The 27,074-nt window shown below is 40.9% G+C and overlaps 1 protein-coding gene across 3 annotated transcripts in view; it reads right to left on the bottom strand.

The window, feature by feature from the left end:
* ABCB1 (ATP binding cassette subfamily B member 1) overlaps positions 1-21,683 on the bottom strand; it is a 100,234-nt gene extending 78,551 nt beyond the window's left edge. Inside the window, exons 1-4 of one of the 3 annotated variants that reach the window (XM_065938644.1) lie at positions 21,488-21,683; positions 20,852-20,925; positions 15,732-15,792; positions 3,021-3,192 (exon numbers count right to left, since the gene is read on the bottom strand). In XM_065938644.1, the coding sequence (XP_065794716.1) occupies positions 3,021-3,192; positions 15,732-15,792; positions 20,852-20,919 (301 nt within the window). In that variant the 5' untranslated portion in view covers positions 20,920-20,925; positions 21,488-21,683. Of the gene's footprint in view, positions 1-3,020; positions 3,193-15,731; positions 15,793-20,851; positions 20,999-21,487 lie in introns of those variants that run through there. The other 2 variants (XM_065938641.1, XM_065938642.1) reach the window with 2 other exon arrangements.
* Between the last annotated feature and the right edge of the window lie 5,391 nt (positions 21,684-27,074).

The raw sequence follows: 27,074 nt of genomic DNA, 5'->3' as shown, positions 1-27,074 counted from the left end.
AGAGCCAGGCAGTCCTACACTCCAGAGCCTGCACTTTAACTACTGAATACAGCTTCTCTTAAGAAGGTAGCAGAGACAGAGACAAAACATCCAAATAGTTCTCTAAATTTCCCCAAGGTTGGAAGAGGGAGCTGAATGGGAAGGACTGGCAAGGAATGTAACATGAACTACATCCCAGGTGGAAACTCTGTGATCTGAACATCTCTGAAGATGCATGCCGAGGAGGAGCACGTCTCCACAGCTGGACCATGTTGAGAACCTATATATGCTACTAGGTAACTAAGTCAGGTTACTATCCACCTCACATGTAAATATGGACCAGGTAAAGCCAAGACACAGTTAGTACTCCTACTTAAAGAGATCGATTATTTTTTTATGAAAGTAAGGGCCAAGTGATTTTTCAGTGATCGAGATAAAATGTATATAAATGTTAATGCAGTTTAAAAAAAAAGACCAGTTGAACACACATCCCAATGTTCACAGCAGCATTATTTGCACTTGCCCAAGATATGGAAGCAAGCTGAGTGTCCACTGACAGATAAATGGATAAAGAAGATGTGGTGCATATATACACATATACAATAGATTACTACTGAGCCACAATAAAGAACAAAATCTTGGCACTGGCAGCAACATGTGTGAACTTCTATGGCATTATGCTAAGTGAAATAAGTCAAAAACACAGACAAATACTGTATGATATTATCAATTATATGTGGAACCTAAGAAAAACCCAACAAACTAGTGGACATAATAAAAGAGATGCAGACTCACAGATACAAAGAACAAACTAGCGGTCACCGGAGGAGGGGGGGAGCGTAGGGGAGGGGCAACATAGGGATTGGAGGGCGAGGTACAAAACTCCTGGGTGTAAGACAGGCCACAAGGGGTGTAGTGTACCACACAAGGACTGCAGTCAGTATTTTATAATAACTGGAAATGGAAAACAACCGTTAAACATTACATAAAATAAACGTACACAAAAACATTTCAAAAAATAAAAATACAATTTGAAAAAGACCAATCCACACAGCTCAAGGTGAGTTTACTGTGGCCCATGTGAGCTCAGCTCTGCAAGCTTCAGGTAGCCATGTAATAGTCCACTCTTCCCAGACGGGGCCAACCTTCAACAGTTGTGTTAACAGCCCAATATTTCCTGATTAACACAGCTGAGCTCAGCACTGGCCCTCCATGGAGTACATGCAGGTCACAGAGTGGTAAGTAGAACACCTCCCACAGTTAGATCAATGTGTGTGTCTGGGCTCAATTAAAAAATGAGTAAGATCAAAATGGGTTACAGATGTACATATAAAGCTGGCTGAGCTACCACAGAGCACTGGAAGATTCTAGGATTGTGAGGTGGTAACACAAGTCCAAAGAACACTGCTAAATTACAGCTTGCATGGGAACCAATGAGCGCAGAAAGCCCTAAGCATTTCCTTTTGGTGACTGGTATGAAAGAAAGGTACCAGTCCAAATGCGGTGCATCTTCTGGCCCGTCCCTTTGTAGGGGCTTAACAAACACACAAGAATTTTACAGAGCTCAGACACACAGTGAGATTCTCTAGCCCAACTCGTTATCGGCATTCACATAAAGTGAAGCAGTCCTGCCGCAGGGTAAAGAATGTGCTCTTCAGATCACACACACAAGAAACAGTTCCTAGGACCCACAGGCAGGAATCAGAGGATCCATGAAGACCCCCAAACAGCATGCATATCTATGTGCTTATTTCTGGGGGAAAGGATTCACAGCAATCATCAGAGACTTAAAGGTCCTGCAAATCTATGTCACTACATCCTGGAGCGCACAAACAGGCCTCTTCAAGGTTTCCATGACTTGGGTGCACATCAGGCTGTAAGTCCTTGTGCATTTTAGTTGAAATCAGCGTACACTTGACCAAAGGTGACTTGGGAGCTCACAGTTATGAACCAGTTTCTCCTCAATCAAGTTCAAGGATGTGAAAGTGTGTGCCACCCTAGTCCACTCACTTTCTCACTCTGCTAAGAAACCTGTTTTAGTTTTTTTTTTGGCCATGCCACGCAGTTTAGGAGATTTTTTTAGTTCCCTGACCAAGGATTCAACCTGGGCCCTCAGGAGAGAGAGTGTGGAGTCCTAATCACTACATGGCCAGGGAATTCCCAGACTTGTTTTAGGTTTCCTTTCTTGATCAGCCAAATGCCTTGCTTCCTATTTGACTGAGAAGACAGGTTCTACAAATCCTCATGTCCAAGTACACCAACCTTTGGGCACTGACTCTCAAACACTCTGTCTTCTCACCCGTTATTATTGGTGAACTATTCATGCCTGTACTTCAAGCAAGTATTTCCTCTTAAGCATTAAGTTTCCTTCCTTTCTCAAGGACAGCACTCAAACCAATCTCTCTCCTCTCCCCCAAAGCATCACTTTCTCTTCTATCTTGGATAATTTCTACTAGCATACTAACAAGCTGTTATTCTCCCATCCTAAATACACACACAGCTTCTCTTGTCCCCATTTCTCCATTTTCATGTTTCCAAAAAGCCCAACCTGTGACGATGCCCAAAATTAAATTTCTGGTATTTACTGCCAAAACTGATCTCCCTCTATCTTCCTCACCTCAATTGACAGTAACTGCATCCAGCTTATGCAGTTTCTCAGACTAAAACTTTAGAATCATCTTGGATTCCTGTCTCTTATACCCATAATCAATATGTCAGGGAACTGCGTAACTGATTCCTACTTACTATTCAAATACCAGATTAAGTTCCAATACCTTTTCCTGAAACTGCCTGGATATTTCTGACTTCATAGAACTCTCTTTTCCCATCTATCTCTACCTGCACTTACACTGTATGTTCTAATGACTGTGAATATCATCTTCTCAAATTCATTACAGATATGAACTATAGCTCTGACCCCTCCATCTCCTGCAGCACTAAACATATTAATGCATACTTAGTGAGGACTCCACAAACCTCACTGTGAGTCAATGACTTTTCATCAAGCTTTCAAAAAAATCAGTACCACAAACAACACTTACTTGCATTAGTCGTGTTTGAAAAAGTTATGTTTCCTTTATTTCCAGCACCTGCAAAGCTATCCGTCATGTCTCCAAACACCAGCATCATGAGGGGGAGTCCAGCTCCATGGATGATGGCAGCCAAAGTCCCCAGCAGCATATACAACCTATCGAGCCAATTTGAGTAGCGAAACTAAAAAAGGAGAAAATACAGACAATAGGAACAATCAGCACGATGTCATGGATGGTTAACCCTACTTTCCAAATGTACCCAAAATCTAAATAGTTAGCTCTCAGCCTACTATTGCAACCACCTTGGCCTAATAACCTAAGAGAAACAGGCAATTGCTGCTGCTGCTTTTTTTGAGTTTTGACCTTCTTCTTTATATTGGACTCAGTCTATCCACTTATAAAAAATTAAACTGCAGTTGATTTACAATATATTAGCTTCAGGTGTACAACAGTTACACAATTATGGATTACACTCTAAAGTTATTATAAAATAATGGCTATATTCCTTATGCTGTACAATATATCCTTATAGCTTATTTATTCTATACAGTTGGTTTATACCTCTTAATTCCTACCCCTATCTTGCCCCTCCTACCTTCCCTTTCCCCACAGATAATACTCTTGATCTCTGTATCTGTGAGTCTGTTTCTGTTCTGTTACATTCATTTATTTTTCAGATTACACATATGATAACATACAGTGTTGGTCTTTCTCTGATTTATTTCACTAAGCATGATACACTCTAGGCCCACTCATGTTGTTGCAAAAGGCATAACTTCATTCTTTCTATGGCTGAATAGTATTCCATTGTATGTATATGTGTGTGTGCGCCACATCTTCTTCACCCATCTGTCGATGGACAATTAAGTTGCTTCCACATCTTGGCAATTGTAAATAATGTTATTAAGAACACTGAGGTGCAGAGATCTTTTAAAATTAATGTTTTCATTTTCTTTGGATCTATATCCAAGAGTAGAAGTGTGGGTCTGTTTTTATTCTTTTGAGGAACCTCTATACTGTTTTCCATGCTGGCTGTACCAATTTACAGCCATACCACCTTGAACATGCCTGATTTCATCTTTCTTCTTCTCTTACATACAAGGGATTATTGAGATGTACAGGACATTCTGGAACATTACAAAGATCTATAACGGCTCAATATAAGAAATATAGTATTTGTGACTCTGATTCCCAAGAGTGGAAGCCACTTTTCAGATCAAGATTTTTCTTGGTTAAAACACCATGATTGCCAAAGGTCCCTCTGAGACACCATTGAAGAAACATGTTTTGCTGCTTTCAGAAAGTGGCTTGGGTCAGATATCTGCTGCCTAACAGCACTAGCATAAATGTTAAGTGGTATTAATGTAATTAGGCCTCCATGCCTGCATGCATTCTCAGTCATGTTTGACTCTTTGCGACCCCACAGACTGTAGCCCACCAGGCTCCTCTGTCCCTGGAATTCTTCAAGCAAGAATACTGGAGTGGGTGGCCATTTCTTTCTACAGGGGATCTTCCCAACAGAGGAATCAAACCTGCATCTCCTGCAGCAGCAGGTGGGTGCTTTGCCACTGAGCCACCTGGGAAGCCGATCAGGCCTCCATGAGGAGGAAAGGGGAAGCAAGGAGTATAAACATGCTTCCCAAGACCAGAGCAGGTCTGCACACACTCTAACTGCAGGCAAATCTCAAGAGAGAAAGAGTGAGCTCTCGAGACGCAAACCTGACGGGAAGAGAGCACAGTGAGGGGAGAGGGCGTGGGGCTGTGACAGGCCCACCTGGGAAGCAATGAATACGTCTCCCGTACGGGAGGATCTTCCTGACCCAGGGCTCGAACCCGCATCTCCTGCACTGGCAGGTGGATTTACCTTCTATTAAAAACCATACAGTGGAAAAGTATCAAATTCCTCAATAGAGGAAGAAAAGATAATTGATATACAAGGATTTCCCTCATCACCACTCCCAAAGTACTGTCAACCTCAAAAACTAATCACTGGCTGGAATAAAAGTAAGTGGGCCATGAATATAAACATTTACTAAATGCTACTCAATGACTGAAGAAATCCACTAATAAATACCGAAAATACAATTCAAATTAAAAAAAAAAAAAAAGGATATTCAGTATATACTCTGCATGCCTTGACAGCAGGGTATACAGAGTGGAGAAGACACAAACGAGCGAGTGGGTCATTCCGTCCTTTGTGGAAAAGCTTCATAAAGAAGGTGATGCTTCCTCCCAGATTCGAAAGTTTACCACGGGTTGAAAAGCACGGAGGGGGACTTCCCTGGTGGTCCAGTAGTCTATCAAGAAATAATGCGTGTGGCTAAGAATAATTTGGAGACCAAGTAATGCAGATAGCATATGGACCATTGTTTTATGACCTTAAGACAAAATCGAGAGAGATGATGGTTACTAGAGAGGGTTGTAATGCCAAGGGATAACTATTTAGAGAAATCTTCTTGGAGAAGGGAATGGCAACCCACTCCAGTATTCTTGCCCGAAGAATCCCAAGAACAGAGGAGTCCGTTGGGCTACAGTCCATGGAGTCTCAAAGAGTTGGACACGACTGAGTGACTAACACACCACCTGGGAACCCCCCGTGGTCTCCAGACTTTCCCTGAAGATCCTTCATTTGTCAAGGCACTGGCTACAAGGCCTTTTTGGAGGAAATCATTTCTGGGAAAGTTTAATATTCCCAGCATCTTCTGTGCTCAGTTTCCTCATCTTTAAAATAGTGCTACTTGTGAGGATGAGTGAGTAAACACTTATGAAATGTTAAAAAAAAAAAAAAAAAGAAATCTTCTACATGTTTGTAGGTAAATGAGTCAAAGAGAGCACTGGTGAAAACACAGGAGGGAAACTGAGATGCGACAATGTCCCAGAAAATAAGAGAAATAACTACTTTGAGAACCTGGAGTGAGGGACCATCAGAAGGCATGATAACTATTAGGTGAGACAAGATATTCCCTGATGCCCAAGACCCCTCATATCTGCAAGGGGGTAGAGCTCCTTCCACAATGGAGGAATCCAATCTGTCATCACCTTAATCAAGTGATCAAACTCGGTACCATAAAAAAGTAAAATACACTGACATTTGATGTTTCCAGGTGTGATGAGACATGAAGTACACAGCATTCCCTATGCAATTTTCCTACCAAAACTATTTAGCAGGAATGTATTAAAATCTTTAGACTTAACTCTCAGCTATAGTGCTTCTCTGGTGGCTCAGATGGTAAAGAATCTGGCTATGCCCTGGGTTCCATCCCTGAGTCGGGAAGATCCTTTAGAGAAGGAAATGGCAACCCACTCCAGTATTCTTGCCTGAGAAATCCCATGGATAAAACAGCCTGGGCTACAGTCTATGAGGTTACAACAGAGTCGGAGATAACTGAAAAATTTATACTTTTTTTAGCATATAAGAAATGCAAGATGTGGAATAATAAGTTAAACGACACCAGAACAAAGTGATAAAAATTGTCCAGAAGGTGAAGCATTCTATAGGAAAACTGGTACCATATTTTCAACAGGTCAATGTTATTTAAAAAGAGAAGAAAACAGAACAAATCAACTGTAAGACACACTTAGGAGAGCTAATTGTGAAAGTTCAAATATGAACTATTAGATAATACTGAGGAATTAACATTCATTTTGTTACATATAATCCCTGTATTATGTTTTAGAGGAAAATGTTTAGTAGGAAAATTTTTAAGAGACAGAAATGGAGGTACTTAGAAAATATCATGAAATCTATAATTCCAGGGGAAATGTATGTAAAAAGTGTTAACAACTACTAGTTATAGACAATGGTTATATGAGTATGCATTTTCTATTTCACCTTTCTACGTGGTTTAAAAATCAAAATAAAACTTTTTAAAAGGATAAAAGGTTCTCCAATAGGGAAAGGTATGTCTCTTCATCTCAGGCTAGAAGGAATGAGCTAAAAGTGAGCACAGATACAAACAACTGTCTGAGAATGAGGACCAAGTTGAAAAAGTACAAAACCTCATATTTATTTGTGATGTGAGTCAAGGCTGATTTCTGGAGGGCATGTGGTAAGATGATTTTGAGAGGGTAACAGGCAGGAAGGCCAGGGATCTCCAAATGGAGGAAACAGGTTGCAAGTGTCAGACATTTTTTCTGTCTCTCTTAAGCAGCAGGAGGAAACAAACAAGTGTTGGATTTTTTCCCCTTCTCTATGCAAATTTAGAAAGGTTTCTCTTAAAATTCTGTGTTGCTATGACAATACCTGGCTCCACCTGAGCTTATCTTTTCTCAAACTTTGAGCTAACCAATGGGTTTTTCTTATGGAAATGTTTGTCTTAAGCTATGTTAATGGACTATGCATTTACCCTAGACTCTGTCTTCCAGTCTTTTCTGCCTAAGACTCAGAACCAACTTGACAAACTCACGCAAAAGTTCTCTTAAGCTGTGTTAATGAGACTGTATTTGCTTGGAAACCTGCCTTTCTTCAAGATTCACGTCCATTATTTTATGGCCGGGAACAACTCACCTCGTGCCAGTGTTATCTCAAAATGCATGTTGTGGGTAAGGGGCCTGGTGCCAGCCTCTGAGTTTTGAGACATTTTCTTTCATTAGCAGACTGCTCCTAGCAATATAACATCCAGCTAAAGACTAGCAGGGGGGCACTCTTTCTGCCCCCTTCTGATATCTATGTTAGAAGTTTTCTATCTCATTTATTCTTTAATAAAACTTTATTACACAAAAGCTCTGAGTGATTAAGCCTTGTCACTGGCCCCGGATTGAATTCCTCTCCTCTGGAGGCCAAGAATTCCAGCATCCTTCCCGGTTCAGCAACAACCTTTCCATTTGAGAGCAGCAGTAACACTGCTGAATAGGACAAAAGCCTCAGGGCAACATCCCACCTCTGTCATTTACTCAAAAGGAGACTTTGAAGGGAAAAAAACCTCTTAATAACCTTGACTTTCAGTTTCTACATTTATAAAATGAGGAAAATACTCATACACAGAAAGTTTCACATAGCTGTTATAAGACTAAAACCAGTACTTCATACTAGAAACGTTTATTAGGCATATAATATAATACTAATATACAATATAAGCAGGTACTGTCATCGGTTTTAGAAATATAAAATAAGATTCTCTAGGAATTTACAGTAAAGGATCAAGTAGACAAAAAAAAAAGTAACACATAGGGTGAAATGTAAGAAAGTAAAAGTGAAGTTGCTCAGTCATCTCTGACTCTTTGCAACCCCATGGACTTCAGCCTACCAGGCTCCTCCATCCATGGGATTCTACAGGCAAGAATACTGGAGTGGGTTGCCATTTCCTTCTCCAGGGAAATGTAAGACAGAAGTTTATTTACAATTAGAGCCCTTTAAATACAAGGAAATGAAAACTGGTCAGACACTTACAGGGAAGAGAGACGGGATGAACCAGAGCCACACGGAAGACAGGATGATCAGCACTGAAACTCAAGGGGTGGACTTCCCAGGGCAAAGAAGTAGAAGGTGCTGGCAGGGGAGAGGCTTAGGTAATATCCAGCAGGCAAGATGGCGAACATGATCTTACCATGGTACCTGGCTGGAGGCCAAAGTCAATGAATTCATTCATTCTTGCATGCATTCATTCAACATTCAAAAAATATTAAGCACCTAGTAAGGATCAAGCGTGGGTCTAGGTACTAGCAAAAGTGACTAAGACAAGCTATCTCTCCTCATAAAGCTTATATTTTACTAATATGCAAATAAAGAGGATAGACATATTTAACAATCATTCATAATATTCAACATTCATTCAGTATGTAAGTCCCTATTAAAGTTCCAGGCATTGTTCTAGGATCCTGGAGCACAGCAATGAAGAAAACACACCAAACCCCCCTGCCCTCAAGGAGCTTAGATTCAGGGAGAAGACAAACATAAACAAGAAATCAGACAGTGGTTAATTACTCAGGAGAAATATCACACGGAGTGAGGTGTCATGGTGACAGGTAGCTGGCTCAGATTGGTGGGGCAGGGAAAGTCACTATGAAAAGGCAACATGTGAGCTGAGTCATCAGTCACAGGAAGGAAAAGGTCACGTGACAATCTGGGAACAGAGGATTCCAGGCAGAAAGAACAAACACAAAGATCCTGGGGTGAATACAAGCCCTGTGTGTTTCAAGGACCAGACATGATGACCACTGTGGCCAGAAGGTGAAGGAGACCTGTCTGACGTGAAATTAGAGATGAGACAGAGGTCAGGTTACAGATGGCCTTTGATGGCCAGAGGAGGGAGTTTGTTTTTATGCTAAACCTCCCACCTGAGTGTAAAAGAAAGGCTTTCCATAGAGGGTTTTCAGGCAGGAACTGAGGTGACTTGATGTGACTACTATGGGTAGGATAATTTGTAGAAGAGCTAACGTGGAGGAGGGTGACTAGGAGGTAGAGAGTGGTTGACAGAACCAAGTCCAGAGCAGGAGTAGGAGGCAGAACAATGCCCCACCTCCCGAGCTTGACCACATCCTAATCGCAGGAACCTGTGAATATGCTTCCTTAAGTGATAAAAAGGACTTTGCAGACATTAAGGATACTGAGATGGGGAATTTATCCTGGGTTATCCAAGTGGGCTCAATATCATCATAAGGATCCTTATAAGAGGGAGCCAGGGGGATCAGGGTCAGTAGTAGGAGAAATGATGAGTGAAGTAAGGAAGGGGCCAGGAGTCCAAAAAGGCAGGAAGCCTGTAGAAGCTGAAAAAGGTGGGAAACATTCCCTCTTGGAGCTATGAGGAGAATCCAGCCCTGATGGCACCTTGACTTCAACCCAGTGAGACTCTCAGCCCCAGAATTATATGACAATACATTTGTGTTGTTTTAAGCCACTAAGCTAGTGGTACTTTGTTCCAGTAATAGAAAATGAATGCTCAAAGTAAAAAAAAAGGATGATAAGGGAGAATGGCCAAGTGAGAAGGATCAGAAGTAGTGGGGGGAGCGGGGGAAGAGGTTCATCTGAGTTTACAGCAGCAGAGATGGGAGTCCACCCAGATGATAAACCAAAGGTCTTTATTCATAGTATAATTTACTAAAGGAAGGTAGGGATGTGGCAGGTAGGTAAAGAATATGGTACCTAGGAGACGTTAATAAGGTGACAAAAATAAAAGAATGAGGAGAGCATAGGTGAAGGAAGGAGAAGCAATCAAATGCCAAGGTTTTCAATGGAGAAGCAGAAGTGACTAGAAATCAGTAGAAGGTATATCGCTGCCAATGGATAGAAGGTATTATAACTGTGCAGAATGAAACAAATATGAAAGGAGCTCTGCATGAAAATGATTTAGAAATGGCCATGTGAAACTAGAGAAATGCCAACAATACCACTGACTCCAAGGACTGAGGGTGGAGGAGCTCTAAGTTCACAGGCAAAGGTGACACAAGAAAAGAACCAAAGACCTGGGAGGAAAATGAGCAGACTCTGGCATCGCAGAAGCAAACAGGAGGAATGAATATGGTGAACAGCGTCAAGTGCTCCTTAAACGTCAGCAGAGACTGTCCACTGAATTCAGAGAGTGGTGGAGGCAGAGCTAAATTAGAATGTAAGAAGTGATTTGGAGATGAAACAGACAGAAAGCAGTCACCTCTTATTTGTGAAGCAAGCTAGAGGAGGCTTAGTGAAATGAAGGAGGGCATTGGTAAAATTAAAGACAGGTGACATGTAAATACCAATCGGAAAGACCCAGTTGAGAGGGAGAGATGGAGGATACAGAAGAGAAAGGATAATAATAATAATGTAAGGTCCTTGAGAAAGTAGAGGACACAGGAGCCAAAGCACAGTGTACAAGACGGTGATTAAAGAACCAAATGCTTCCTCTGTTGTAACAGGAGGGAAGGAGGAAGCAATGGACCTGGGTACCCGTGCGTTTGTAGACTGGGGCAGAAGAGCTGAGGAACTTCTGTCAGGCGGCCTCCATTTGGTTTGTGAAATATAAAAAAGGGGGGGGGTCATCCACGAAGAGCTGGGGCTTGGGGAGAGATGTGGGAAATTTGTAAAGGGCTTAACATACTCAGCGAGAAGAGGAAGAGTAGTATTTCTGTGTGGGATACACGCTGCCATGAGGTTTTCCTCCAGCACCCATCAGATGTAGGGGTTCAGGCACCAAGAAAGTAGATGGTCGATCTGCCTGGGCTGGGCTTAACAAGTGACAGGTGAAAGGAAGTCTGCAGCTCAGGCAGGAGCAAAACCAAAGTGATGATCATTGCTCTAAGGTGATAAGAGAAGGGAAACAAGAAGGGACTGATGGGAAATTGACAGGTCAGTGGACTCAGGATCCAAGGGAAACAGTGAGCAGATTGAGGACAGAGGAGATAGCTGGCTAGTTCTATCTAACTGCTCCATAACAGCACTTTGGATGTAGAACAGTTTCAAATAACAAAATCTAGGATCTAAGTGTGTGCGTGCGTGGCTGGAATAAAGGAGAGGGAAAGAGTGGTTATCCTTGTAACACCATAAAAGTCACCCAAGATAGAGGAGCACCAGGGGCAGAAAGGGAGACACTGAGCCAGATGGTAAGTCTCCAATGAAGAATGACCAGGTGGCCACAAGGTAACTGCATCAAAGAACCTTTCAATTCAGAGCAAATAAAAATTTAACCAATCACATATTATCATAAATGATTAAAGCTGTTAAAAGCTCTGGCTCTAATGTAAGCAAGGCAACCCACTCCAGTATTCTTGCCTGGAGAATCCCATGGACGGAGGAACCTGGCAGGCTACAGTCCATGGAATCACAAAAGAGTCGGGCATGACCGAGCGACTAAACAATAACAAAATGTTGCAGAAAAATGTGAATCTATTCCTTACCTCTTTGTCATCATTTTCTCAAGACTGCTAAAAAAAAGTCTTCTACTAGAAAAAAGTTAACAGGGCTGGTGCACAGAAAACAGTTAACACTGCAAGCCTGAGACTGCATCCAAGGTTAGCTCTTGGCTGGCATCTAGAATTTGGATTTTGGGAAGAGTAACCATCACCCTAACTGACAGCAGTGGCCGAACAATTTGTACAAAGAATGTGCTTTATGCTGACGGTCTGCCTTCCTTCTGAGTCTGGAATTTTGGTACATGCTGTGCCTACATCATCAGCTCCCAGTCAGAAACCCTCGGGCACTGAGTCTCTACTGAGCTTCCCAGACAGCATTTCACACAACGAGCCGGCACAACTCATTGCTGGAGGAATCAAGTCGACCCCACTACACAGGACATTTGGTGCTTCTCTTCGACTTTTCCTTCCTTGCTTTGCCCACTGTTGATTTCGCTTTCTGTTCTCTTGCTATAATAAATCTTAGCCATAAGCATGGCAATAAGCTGTGTCCTGTGAGTCCCCCAAGTGAATCATCGAACCTGGGGTTCTTGGAAACTCCCAACACACATGAGTTTTTATCTTAGCTGGAAATTTTTATTAATCAACAATGCTAATGAAAGGTTGTTGCTGAACCACGAAAGCCGCCGGGATTCTTGGCCTCCAGAGGAGAAGAATTCAATCCGGGGCCAGAGACGAGGCTTGATCGCTCAGAGCTTTTGTGTAATAAGACTTGTATTAAAGTATAAAAGACACAGAGAAAGCTTCTGAAACAGGCATCAGAAGAGGGATGGAGACTGCCCCCTCGCTAGTGTTAGCAATGGAGTTATATACCTTTTAATTAGTTATTACAATGAATCAAAAGAAATGTCTGGAGGTGGTAAAGATCTTACTGGGCCCACTCCCATAATTCACAATTTAAGATAACAGGATTAGCCAGAAGGTTTTCAGGAGGGAGAAACTGTCCTCAAGCAGGCTACACTGTTGTGTAATCCCTAGTACAGAGTTTAAACTGAATTGTGTAACTGACTAAGACTAAGGAATGTAGACAAAGTTTGTCCTTTCCTCCTCCTTGAGAATTTCAGACCCCTCTCTTCATGGGGATCCCCGGATTTCTTACCAACCTGCCTAGGAATTGACTGCATCAGCATTTTACTGTCAAACATTCTTAGTATGTCCCTGTCTATAGAGATTTTACGCACAAGTTCAGTTTTCTGTGTCAACCCCTTTAAGACAAAGGCATGAGAAAAAGCCACATAAACATTTATTTCTCTGCCTTTTCATCTTGTTTAGGTTGCTGTGTTTGGAGTGGCCTTTCTGTACTCTGGTGGTCTGTGGCTCCTTTTTATTTCGGAGGTTTCTCCCAGTGGGTGGGGTTGGACAACTGGCTTGTCAAGGTTTCCTGGTTAGGGAAGCTTGCGTCGGTGTTCTGGTTCGTGGAACTGGATTTCTTCTCTCTGGAGTGCAATGGAGTGTCCAGTAGTGAGTTTTGAGATGGGTCTATGTGTTTGGTGTGACTTTGGGCAGCCTGTATGTTGACGCTCAGGGCTATGTTCCTGCAAAGCTGAAGAATTCTCGTGGTATGTCTTGCTCTGGAACTTACTGGTTCTTGGGTGGTGGCTGGTTTCAGTGTAGGTATGGAGGCTTTTGGGTGATCTCTTATTACTTAACGCTCCCTGCATTCAGGAGTTCTCTGGTGTTCTCAGGTTTTGGGCTTAAGTCTCCTGCCTCTGGATTCCAGTCTTATTCTTCCAGTAGCCTCAAGGCTTCTCCAACTATTCGGCGCTGATAATAAAACTTCTAGGTTAATGGTGAAAAGATTCTCCACAGTGAGGGACACCCAGAGAGGTTCACAGAGTTACATGAAGAAGAGGAGAGGGAGAAAGGAGAAAGAGATGAGCAGAAGAAAAAGGGACTCAAGAGGACAGAGACAGATCTACGCAGTACTCTGTTCCCTAAGTGTTCTCCGCAGCCCAGAACACCCACAGAGAGTCACAGAATTGGATTGAGAAGAGAAGGGGGAGGGAAGAAATAGAGGTGATCTGGGGGAGAAAAAGGCGAGTCAAAAGGGGGAGAGAGTAATCATCACACTCCTGAGTAAAAATGGGTACTGAATATTGGATACTTAAATGTCCAAAATTGATATCAAATGCTCCTTTCGAAGACGACGGTTGCTTTTCTGGGCGCCTGATGTCCTCTGCTAGCGGTCAGAAGTTGTTTTGTGCAGTTTGCTCAGTGTTCAAATGTTCTTTCGACGAATTTGTAGGGGAGAAAGTGGTCTCCCCATCCTATTCCTCTGCCATCTTCCACATAAACATTTAGTATAGCTTTCCATCAAAAAGCTAAGAATATATTCCTTCCTTCCTATGCCAACCTGAGCACTATGATTTACAGTATGAATTTCTCAGGTCTGAACCTTGGCCCTGACGAGTATCCCTGGGCAAGTTAGTAAGTCTCACCTCCCTTTCTTCACCTACAAAATTAGAACAATAATAGTATCTAGCTCCAAGAGAGTTGTAAAGATTAATGCATTCACATAGAAAGTATTTATTGCAACTCATGGCATAAAAAGCTACATTTGTGTTGTATTACTACCTGGCCTTCAAACTTCAGATTTTTATTCTTTGGTGACCTGAATTGGTTTAATAGTCTTACCTCTATGTATTAGGTCTGTTAAATTTTCTAAAACATAAGACTAATTTTTTAAATTTAACTTACTTATAAAAAATGAAATTACAAAAGACAGAAACAATCTAGTCTCAAAATGACAGAATTGGAAATTAAATCTGGGGAATAAACCCTATTTTAACACCAAAGCTCCTTTTAAGATAAGAATATAAAATGAAATGTAAAACAAAAACTGTCTCTTGGTTATTTCTGAGAATAACCCGAGTAAACAGTCTCATTTCCCCAAAATTCCAAACAGAGTAGAGATGGACTCAAAGGTGGAATTTTATCAAGAGCAAGTGGAGGGCGAGAAGATGAAGTTCATATAAGATCACTGGAGTGTTAAAGGCAGCTCTTTTTTATGCTTGTAACCATACTTAATATTCAATTTTACTAACATTCATTTTGTAATTAGCCTACCCTACACACATACACAGATTTTATAAGTGTCTGGTGCATTATGCCTGAATTACAAAGTGTATACTATAAGACTTAATTGGTTCAGTAAGTCTTTTAACTGCATTCTCAGGAGAAAAAACAAAAACGGATACAGGTAAAGAGTGCTCATCAACCAGCCTGTCTTATTCCAAATCTGATTAAAGAAAAGCTTCTAAGTGGCCATCATGAAACCAGAAAATAAGACAAAGAAGTATATTAAGGTTTTCAAATTCCAGATTTTCAGTTATTCAGCACGGAAGCATAGTGACAGGTCCTAAGTCACAGTAATTAATAACCCATTGCTAACTTCTATTATGAGTGCCTCGGACTTTGACCTCAAACCTGCCAGAATTAGAGCCCTTGGCGACTGCGTACCCCAGGTTTTGTTTGAACCACACTCCGTGTGGCTGGTTTCCTGTGTCTAGGACTGAGGCCACCAATGGGAGAAGAGCTTGTGCAGCTGACGTATTGCTGGTGACGTAACCGGTTAGGAGAATACTGACACCCAGGCCAGGGCAGGGGGCTCTGGAGGCTCACCGCCACAGGTCTGTGTGCAGTGCTCATCCCTGCCTGAAACGAGCTGAGTGAGGTGAGTTCATTTTACCTCTCCACTAACATACTCTCCAGGGAAATATTATACCAGATGAAACACCCCTTTTTTAGATCAACAGAAGTCACAGCACTTTTTCTTCTGTTTTGCTTTGCTTTCATTGGAGTAAGACTGGTTTATAACCCTGTGTTAGTTTCTGCTGTACAAAGTGAATCAGCTGCGTGTGTATATATATGTAGAATAGCGAATACATTCAAACTCACCATTGCAAAAGTACTGACAGCTGGTCTCTTTTCTTTCTTCTCATCTTTTTTACTGAAAAACCTAGCAACAGAATTACATAAAACTTTAAAAACTATGTAAATCCATATCCAATCAACATACAGCTTATATTTAGCAACAAACAGGACAAAGAAACATGTCTACAATGTCAGTAAAAAAGAAAACAGGTTATAATATGATCCCATTTATCAAGTTTAAGTATGTTTACATATACCTAGAAATCTATACATGGGGTTATCACTGAGTGTTGAGATTTCTGTCACGATCTCAAATTATTTTCTTCCTTGTGCCTTTGGAATTTCCTAATTTTTTATGATGAATACACAGAGACACAGAAATTTGGAATTACAAAAACTAACACTGAAAAAAAAGAGAGCTTCCTGTCTTTCTTGTACTTAAAACTCACTCATGCTCCCCAGAGTTAATCCCCTTAATTATCATCTCGGTGATTTTAGCAACAGGTAGTCTATCCTTCTATCTACCTAGATATTATCCTTCATCTACCTAGATATTATTCCTTTACCTCAGGGAGAGTAGTGGCAAACAGATGCAGGGCATAAATTATCCTAAGAAAGAAACATAATTCTATCACTCTGCATGAGCAAATCTAATTCTGAAAAGATGTCTGGAGCCCTAAATGGGCCATTGTGGCAATACACACAACCTAGAAAAAGCACCATCAAAAAAGATGGTTTGTAAACTGCAAAAAAAAAAAAAACGTGTCCTCATGCAGAGAAAGTTCAATTATTTCAAGCGTAGATTCAAAACTGTCTAACTAGTGTTCTACCCTAACTGCCATCCAGCATACGAGAGCAACCTCCACATCTGTATTTTCATATTTATAAAAGAGAGACTATCTGAGGGAAGAAGTTCATTCTTTTTACACAGCTTTTCAAGTTCAAAAAGTAAATTCATCTGTGTCTTTGTTCTTTATGCTAAGCAAAGTCAAAGAGTTGAAGAAACTTCTAAAGAAAAAAAATCCAGAGTCTACTCCATATTTGGCCTTGGAGCAACGTTCCATGACTGAAAAACAGACAAAATACACAAACATAATTCTTCAGATTCGGTTCCACCCAGGCATGGTTTCAGTTTCCCTGGAAGCAGGATGAGAGGAGAAAAATAGCCATCCAGAATTGAGTTTTAGCTCTAAGCTTTTTATTTATTTTTTCATTCTCCAAAACTGCGGCTACTCTGAAGAATTTATAATGTTCCAGACACTGGCTAAGTAAACACTTCCCATACAAGACCTCATTTCATCTTAATCTCTGTGAGGCAGGCACATTCTTACCCTTCCTTTACAGAGAAGAGAACTGCAGGTGAGAAGCGTTAACTCGCTTGTCCAAGGTCACACAGCTAGAGAGAAGCCAAGCTCTCCATGGAGAAGTCTAACTCCCAGACACCAGGCTACCTGGTGCAGTGTCAGACTTCTGAAACACTGCCCTGCCGGGAACACTGACTGTCACCCCTCTTAGAAGACTCACCTGTCCCCATTCGCGCCAACACAGTGCGGACAAATAGGAAGTTGCTTATTAAATCGCATTTTAATAAAGAATCTTTACAAATATGCCAAAGGGTACTATTACCCAAGCATTATACCTATTCATATTATCAGCAAGTCACATGCTTCTTTATGATTTTGAATTAGAATATATAGTTTAAAAAACAAACTCATAGAAAAAGAAGTAAGATGTGTGGTTTCTAGAGGGGGGGAGACGGGAGGAGAGAAAGCTAGTCCAAAGGTACAAACTTTCAGTTATAAAAGAGTGCTAGAGACGCAATGTGCCACAAGATGCCTACAGTAACACTGCTGCACGATATAGATGAATCAGCTGTTAAGAGGATGGATCCTAAAAGTTCTCATCACAATAAGAAATCTTTTCTTCTTTTTATCTGTATAAGATGATGGATGTTAGTTAAACTTGTTGTGGTAGTGTAACACAATATTTGCAATTCAAACCATTATGCTATACACTTTAAACTTACAAGGTATTGTAGAGCAATTATAACTCAATAAAACTGGAAAAATACAATGCTTTATAAAAAACAGATTCACATCAATAATGGTGAGCACAGTTTAATAAGAGTTACTTAACTAAAAAAAAAAATCTCTAGTTTGAAAAAAACATTTGTAGACCATGACAGCAATCAACAATAAAATGACAGTATATGCAAGCTCCAAAGAAATATTGTTTTCAAAATATGGGCTCTTACAGAAGAATAAATAAGTAAATGTCCCACAAATATTTACTGAACACCTCTTCCAAAAGGTTTAAGAGGGGACATATGTATACCTATGGGTAATTCATGTTGATGTTTGGCAGAAACCAACACAATATTGTAAAGCAATTGTCCTTCAATTAAAAATAAATAAATTTTTAAAAGCTGAGGTGTCACTGACATACACTGTACTAGTTTCAGGTGTGCAGGAGAATGATTTGATATTTGTATATATTGGGAAACCATCACGACAAGTCTAGTTAACATGTCATCATACAAATTCACAGAATTTTCTTCCTTGTGATGAGAACTTTCAAGATTTACTCTTAGCAACTTTCAAATATGCAATACAGTGTTATTAACTGGAGTCACACTGCTGTACATTACACCTCCATGACTTATTTTATAACTGGCACTTTGGACCTTTTGACTCCCTTCACTTGTTTTGTCCCCTTTCCTCCACCTCTGGAAACCACCAATCTATCAAATTTCTTTCCTTCCACATAGCCTTAATACTTCTTATTTCAATGTCCCTAAGCGTTTGCGTCAAAAAACACGTATTTATTTAAGGTACCAAGTTTAAAAACGTAAAAAGGGATGTATCTACCTTCCACTCTATATAATCTATTTTATGAAAATTTATCATGAAAACCTTCAAACAAAAAGAATACTAATAATGACTATCCATTAAAAATTCACCTAGATTCAACAACTGTGAACATTTTGACCATATTTTCTTTAATGCATAAGGAAGTTTATGACTATTAATCACCAAACTATTTGAAAATAAGCTGCAAAGATCATGGCACTTCACACGTTTTCCTACCATTATCACATACAATAAAATTAACAGCAATTTTGATATCAATCCACATTCAAAATTTCCAAGAATGTTTTCTATAGGTTTTTCCTTTTTAGAATTCTGATGTAACTAAGGCTCATGTATTATATGTGGTGGGTTTGTTTCTTGTTGTTTAGTCACTAAGTCGTGTCTGACTCTTTCGCCACCCCATGGACCGTAGCCCGCCAGGCTCCTCAGTCCATGGGATTTCCTAGGCAAGAATACTGAAGTGGGCGGGCTGCCATTTCTTTCTCCATTTGTGTCTTTAGTCTCTTTTAAATCTAGAAATTCTTCTCTCCACCTACCTCCCACCAAACATTGACTTTTTATAGAAACAAAAATAGGTGTCTTATAGAATGTCCCACATCTTGAATATGTCTGTTTCAAACTTTGTCCAAACTGTGCAGTTAAGTGTGAAATACAGATTTGAGGATGCAGTATAAAAGAGAATGCAAACTATCTCATAAATAATCCTTATTACATGTAGAAATGATAATAGGTTGAATATACTTGGATCCTTAAAATGTATTTCCAACATTAGTTACACCTGTTTCTTTTTACTTTTTAAAAGTTGCTATTAGAAAATAACTACAAGTGTGGTTCACATTATATTTCTATTGAACAGCATTAGTCTGAAAGCTTGATAAGTTAGATTCACTAAATGATTTTGCAAACATACTTCCTAGGTGGTGTCGTGTCACTAATGCAGTCTATTCCACCAGGAGCCAGGTCAGGTATGATCACTTGGTTAAGGTGGCGAACTGCAGTATCTTTCCACTGGAAAAATCACATTTTCCTTTTTCCAATAAAGAACTGTGGCTAATTCATAGATTCAACCTTTCTCTGAGTGGTTTAGGATCCATTAACAACCCTTGCCAGAACCAATTATAATAATGCAGATTTCAACATTTTTCTATGAAGGTTCTCCCTCTCTCTCCTTCTCTCTCCGTTTTCCTCCTCCTCTCAGAATTTTATTAAAAATTAATTTACTCAGTATCTCACAATCAAGTACAGTCATTATTCTTGTTGATGCTCAAACTGTTCCAGATTTGGGCCAGTGAAAGCCCCTTCAAGCCAGCTCCTGTGTCCTTTAGATAATCATCCTTCGCCTCTTGTTTTCCGGTACCACAAGATACTCCAAGCTCAGGCACAATTGGCATTAACCCTTTCTCTATGGGGTGCAGATTCCTTTTTCATAAGGAAGGATACTGAGAAACCAAGATTGACATTGAGTGTGCTCTTTGCCACTCACTATCGATTTCAATGGATAGAAACTGACCTATTAAAAAAAATCATGAAATCACATTCAGATTCAACATTGTTTTTAAAAAGTCTACTTAATGTCCACACTTGTATGTCTTTTCTCTTACAATGAAAAGCTTGGTTTCTAATAATATTAATATCTTTACTAATTTAATTTTACCATTTATTATTAACAGAGCTGAGTGAAATTAAAAATTTCCTGTACAGATACTGCACTGTGATCAAAATTTACTTACGATAATTATTTTTCCTATGTGATTACAGAACCAATTCTATATACAGTCAGGATAATTTTACACCATTCTAATAACTCTTTGGTAGTACACTTGACTCACAATTCTCCCAGAGTCAGACACTCATTGCCTTAAAAAGAAAAAAGAATACTTAGAAGTAGTCGTGGCCTTCTGTCCCATCTGCTGCGTGCCACAAACATGCAATGTTCGTGTGACTGTTTTACCAGAAGGAATAGACTGGACCGCAAGGCAGAACAGAAGCAGCGCACGGTTCAGGCTCAAGCACGATCAACATCACACGCGAAGCAGAAGGTTATAAAACACACGAAAGGAAATGAGCCTTGGTCTGTGTGGGACCAGAAACCTGAGGAAGAAGCTCACCATGCAAATGCGGGGCTCAACTCAAGCCGGCGAACCTCCGCAACTGCCTGCATTTAAGATTAAAAAAATCCCATCACCACCACCATCATCGGCTCATTTATTTCAGAGTTGGAGGCCAGAAACAAATCTCCCAAGCCATGTAAAGTATGAAAGTGAAACAAACTACCTTTTTTTGTCCCTTTTCAAGAAGTTCTTCCCCGCTGCTCTTCCATTGCGGCCGTCTTCAAGATCCATCGCGACCTGAGGAGCAACCCCAGCCAGTCAGTCAAACCTAAGATCCCCAGAAGGCTAACGTGAAACTGAACTTCGGTACAGCGCTCCGGGCAGAAGGCGGAGCGCTCGCCCTGATGCGCCAGCGGCTCGTGGCCGCGAGGGTCGCCGCAGGGGCATGCCTCCGCGCCAGGCATCCAGCCTCCGCACGCGAGCCGAGGGGCAGGGCGGCGGCCCGGCCCGAACTTTGCCCGCCTCCACCGCGGCTTCTGCCTCCCGGTTCCCCACCCATCCATCTGCCCGCGGGCTCAGCGCCCGGCTGCCCGCGCAGCGCTGGCTCTGCAGGCTCGGGGCAGCAGACGCCAGGACGGCTAACCAGCGCAAAAAAAACACTAGAGACTGGAGTGCCCAAGAGCGCCCCGACTGAGAATATGTCTCACCCCTTTTAGTCCCCTTGGACTTGCCAACCGGAATCTCCCCTTCCCTCTCCTCCGAAGCCCTCCGCCCCAGGGGACCCAGCTCAGGAAATTAGAGAGCCCACCCATCCTCCCCCCGAACCTTCTCCGTCTGGTCCCAGCTCCCCGCGCCCTACCTCGGGCTTTCTCTCGGAATGTTCACTAAGGTGTGAATCTTGGAAGTAGAGATTCAGACTCCAACGGAAAGACGCGCCGGATGCGAACAGCGGTCTCCGCTCCTCTTAGTCTTGAAGAGCCGCTGGTCAAAGGCGCCCCGGCTTCTCGCGGCCCTGGGAGCGGGGAGCGGGGAGCGGGGAACTTGCGGAAAGCCCACGCCCGTGCGCTGCGTTCGGCCAATCAGCCGCAGGCTCGGGACAGCTGCCGGCGGGTTCTAGGGAATCCTGATTGCGCCAGGTTACCTAACAGGTTGGAATTATGGGAGGAATGTCCTCGCTTCTGCTGCCCCTCAGTAAAAGGGCGAGCAGGGGAACGCTTATCAGCTGAATCACCGAGGACTTTTATACAAGTCCACGAAATTATGAATATATAGAGAGATATAAATGTCACTATACAATTCGCTTCTTGTGACTCGAGTAGATAAGGGAAATTTTTTTTGATATCGCATCCAATGTATTCTAATAAAACAATCTCCGGCCTTGCCCATTCTGTAGTTAAAATTGCCTTCCGCTCTCTTATATTCTGTTTTTCATTCCACATCGTTTGTTACTTGTTTTTTTTTTAAAGTCATATATTTTTGTCTTTATAACAACAAGTTAAAGATGTGGTGAAAAAATAAAATTCCCTTCCAAGCAGCATTTTTAAAAAGGCCAGGTGAAATTTTTCTGCAAGTGTTTTTTTCAGTATGTTTGACAGTTTCTAAGGTGTATATGTTTATCCTTTATATGAAGAGACATACAAATAAATGTTCTTTCCTGGTGCCTCAGATGGGAAAGAACCTACCTGCAATGCAGGAGATGGGGTTCGAACCCTGGGTAGGGAAGATCCCCTGGAGAAGAGAATGGCAACCCACTCCAGTATTCTTGCCTCGAGAATTCCATGGCAGAGGAGCTTGGTTGACTAGAGCCCATGGGTTGCAGAGTCAGACATGACTGAGCAACTAACACTTTCTGCTTCAAGAAATAAATAAGAAAGATTTTTTCTTAAACGTATAAATGGAAATGGACATTTCAAGGTAGAAATGTATGTAAAAGAGTGTAATAATTTGGTGTTTTAGCCATCAGGTGAATGCCCTGTTTTTCTCAAGGCATTTTAAAACATATTTTTATTTGGATTCTAAAAGTATTGTGTATTTTAACATGTTACTTTAGTTGTAATTTAATGCCATATCTACTGTTACCATTTACAGGTTTTTCTGGTCCTCTCTTTTCCTCAAATTGATGAAAAGTAAGTGCAATTGTGAGGGTAATTCAAATTCATAAAGCAGCAATAACTCACATCAAAGCTTTTCATACTTGTCAACCCAGGGGAAATGGATGTTTTTGTAACCTTTTGTCTGCTTTAGAGGAGTTACCTCTCAGCTCACTGCAAAAGTTTAAAAGAAGAAAATCTTTTTAGTTTTTACTGCATAGTGTATTTTCTTTACTTTAAGTAACTCATATTTCAAAGCCATAGTTTTCTTTCCTTCTTTTATTCCAGATTTTCTTTGCCTTGATTTTTTTTGTGTACTTAGCTATACAATTAGGTTTCTTTCTTTAAAAACTGTTCATTAGCCTTTCTAACAGATCATTCATATTCTGTGTTCTAATTGGATATGTGTGTGTACAGCATCAACCCAACCATTTAAAGGCTTAACACCAACCCTTCGTTCCACCTGGGGCAAATGTATAAGGCTTTCCTTCCCCCTTTCCCCTTAATCTGATTCATGCTTCTGTTCTTTTTTCCACTTTTGTTTTACCTTGTCCCTCATTTAGTTTATGTGATCTTGTCATATATTCAATATTTTATGTACCCTTGAAAAATGCCCTATATGCTCCCTAAAACAATGCAGGGTTTTTTTTTTTAATTCAAGTATAGTTGATTGTCAATGTTGTGTTAGTTTCAGGTGTGCAGCAAAGTGATTCGGTTTTATTTTCTTTTTCTTTCTTAGATTCTTTTTCATTATGGATTATTGTAAGATATAGACTATCGTTCCCTGTGCTATACAGTAATTCCTTGTTATTTATTTTATATATAGTACTGTGCATATGCGATTCCCAAACTCCAAATTATCTCCCGCTCCCTTTTCCCTTTGTTAACTAAAAGTTTGTTTTCTATGTCTGCCACTCTATTTCTGCTTTGTAAATAAGTTCACTTTTATCAGTTTTTTAGATTCCACATAAAATTGATGTCATGTGATATTTGTCTTTCTCCCTCTGACTTACTAAGTATGATCGTGTCTAGGTCCCTCCATGTTGCTGCAAATGGCATTATTTCATTCATTTTTATGGCTGAGTAACAGGATATTTTTCAAAGTATAACATATATTTTGTTGATTGCACTATTTCTACAGGCTTGCGCTACAACTGATAATCTCTATCAAGGAGTACATGGTTCACAGAATTTTCAATAAAGCTCTTATACATATATATATATATACATATATACATGTATATATATTAGTTGTTTTGCTCCACTGGCATGAAGATACGGATATAGAATACAATGGACCTTAAAAAAAAAAAAAAAAAGAATACAATGGACCTAAAACGATGGACGGTCCTAGCTCCTCCCAAGCCGTAACCGTTGATGTTCAAGGCTGACTCCTGTCTCACGTTGCTGCAGCCACTCCTGGTAATACTGAACAGCCAGACTGGGCACGTCCACTGTGAACCTCATTAACTTCCGGTGAAACCCTTTGGAGAGCAACCCCTTTGCAAGTCTTGACTCATCCACCTTCATTCAAGCAGCTATGTTTCCTTTTGAAGTGTGCTTCCCCATAATCTGTCCCTTCCTGTCTTCTACTGGCTTGTCGTCCTTTCTCAGGCTTTAATGTACCTTCCCAGCATTCAAGATTAGCATCCCTGCCACAGTTTATTACATACCTGTGGGAATAATAACACATACCCATGGGAATGATAATAACTAGCATTGACTACGCACTGGCTGTGTGCCAAGAACTATCCCAAGTATTTGAAAGAGATTAAATCTTTTAAACCTCACAATTATCCTCTGATATGTGTAATTTTATCGTTACTCCCATTTTACAGTCACGGAAACTGAGGTTTGACATTTCGTGCCCAAGGTCACACAACTGGTGAGCAGCTGACCCAGGACTCGAGAGCAGTCCCGCTCCCAGCCCTCATAACTGCGCTCTTAACCCCTCGCCTGCGATGGTGCGCTATTCTAGCACACTCTCCTGCACTGCCTTTTCACGCCCCGTGAAACATTTTCATCTTATGACTCTATCTTAGAAATCATGCAACGGCTCCTTCCCACCAACTGTATCGTATCTGAGAGTTTCTACGTGACTTTTAAGGGCTGTAACACACCATGTCTCTCTGATTGTCTTCATCCACCTCACTTCCTTACACTCTCCCTCAACCCCAACACATACAGGAGTGTTCACTCCATTTTGGTCCAACTCACCTCTCAGATGATTTGCTTTTTTTCCTTCTGTACCGTTCCACGTGTAAATCTTTAATTTACAGCAGTTTTCTTTTTCAGTACCAAACTCCACAAACAACTCAAACTTAGATTCAGCTACTGCATGCATGCTAAGTCGCTTCAGTCACACATGACTCTTAAGTGACCGTATGGACTGTTGCGTGCCAGACTCCTCAGTCCATGGGATGTCTCAGGCAAAATACTGGAGTGGGTTGCCATGCCCTCCTCCAGGAGATCTTCACAACCCGATGGAACCTATATCTTGGGTCTCCTACATTGGCAGGTGGGTTCTTAACCACTAGCACCACCTGGGAAACCCTTTCACTGTGTAAGTTTGAACAAGTCGTAATTTACTTAATTTTTCAGTCCTTGAGTTGTCCCTTGGTAAAAGGAGATTATAATGGTACCTTATAAAGTTATTGCAAGATTAAGTGATTTGTCTATTGAAAAGGCTTGTACAGTGCCTGAAACCCATTAAGCACTCAGCAATTGTTATGTGTTAGTAATAAACCCCCCTTCTGAGTGTCTTTCGCCCTTCCTTGCCATTCTTCACCACTCATGTATGCAGCTGCATTTATGTATTCTCTTACTTTCAACAAGCTTTCCAGGTGACTCAGTGGTAAAATCTGCCTGCCAACGCAGGAGGCACGGGTTCGATCCCTGGGCTGGGAAGATCCCCTGGAGAAGGAAATGGTAACCCACCCCAGTATTGCTGCCTGGGACATCCCATGGACAGAGGAGCCTAGCGGGCTACATTCCCCGGGGTCACAGAAGAGTAGGACACGACCGAGCCACCAAACAATAACAAGACTTTCAACAGTCATAGAGATGCTAAATTATAGTGATAGATGGTGTAAACATTAAATTCTGCCTTCAGGGAGATTGTAGATTGTTTTATTCATAGAAGTTCTTCTGGCCCAAATAGACTGGGATTGTGTGTTTTATTATTTGTTTGTGTTGCAATTCATATAGTGCTGAAAAGTACAGTTCTTACAGTACTGTACTGTCTGTGGTAGAGATACCATAAATGCCATTGTCAGGATAGTTTCTCTATTTTCTTTGAAACTGTTTGCCATTCAAAATAACATTAACCTCTTCTGAAACACACCTTTCTACCCAATGTCAAGCAAAACTAGTATGCAAAGCTCTACGAAAAAACTCTTTTTGTTGAGATATAATTGATATACATTATTGTATTAGTTTTGGGCTTCCCTGGTGACTCAAATGATAAAGAATCTGCCGGCAATGTGGTAGACCTGGGTTCAATCCCTGGGTTGGGAAGATCCCCTGGAGGAAGAAATGGCGACCCACTCCAATATTCCTGCTTGGGAAATACCATGGTCAGAAGAGCCTGATGGGCTACAGTTCGTGGGGTCGCAAAGAGTCAGACATGACTGAGCAACTAAGCAGCAGTATTCATTCTAGGTGTACAACATAATTCAATATTTGTGTATACTCTGAAATAATCACCACCATAAGTCTAGTTAACATCCGTCACTATGTCTAGTTATGGAGTTTATTTTCCTTGTAATAACCACCTTTATATTTCACTCCCTTAGCAACTTTCAAATAAGTTATTCGGCATTGTTAACTTCATGCTGTACATTACATCTTCATGACATTTATTTTATAACTAAAATGTTGTACCTTTGACTCTCTCCAGGCACTTGTCCCACTCCCACTTTCCACCTCTGGCTACCACCAGTCTATTCCCTGGGTCGATGTGCTTGTTTTGTTTTTGTTTTTAAGATTCCACATATAAGTGAGATCAGATTGTATCTATCTTTCTCAGTCTGAATTAGTTCACTTAGCATAACGCCCTCAATAATGCCCTTAGCATAACATCCATCCATGTTGTTGAACATAGTAAGATTCATTCTTTTTATGGCTAAACAATATTCATTTTATGTATACATGCCACATTTTCATTATTCATCTATCAGTGGACACTTAGGTTTTTCCATATCTTTGCTATTGTAAATAATGTTTCAATGAACATGAGTACTCATGTATCTTTTAGTGTTGGTGTTCTTGTTTTCTTCAGGTGAATACCCACAAATGGAGTTGCTGGACCATATAGTGGTTCTGTTTTTAATTTTTTGAGGAAACCTCCATACTGCT

This window comes from Muntiacus reevesi, chromosome 6 (genome assembly GCF_963930625.1).
Source record: "Muntiacus reevesi chromosome 6, mMunRee1.1, whole genome shotgun sequence".
Taxonomy (NCBI): Eukaryota; Metazoa; Chordata; class Mammalia; order Artiodactyla; family Cervidae; genus Muntiacus; species Muntiacus reevesi.
Note: the sequence above shows the minus strand (reverse complement) of the source record. Positions and strands in the feature narration are given on the sequence as shown.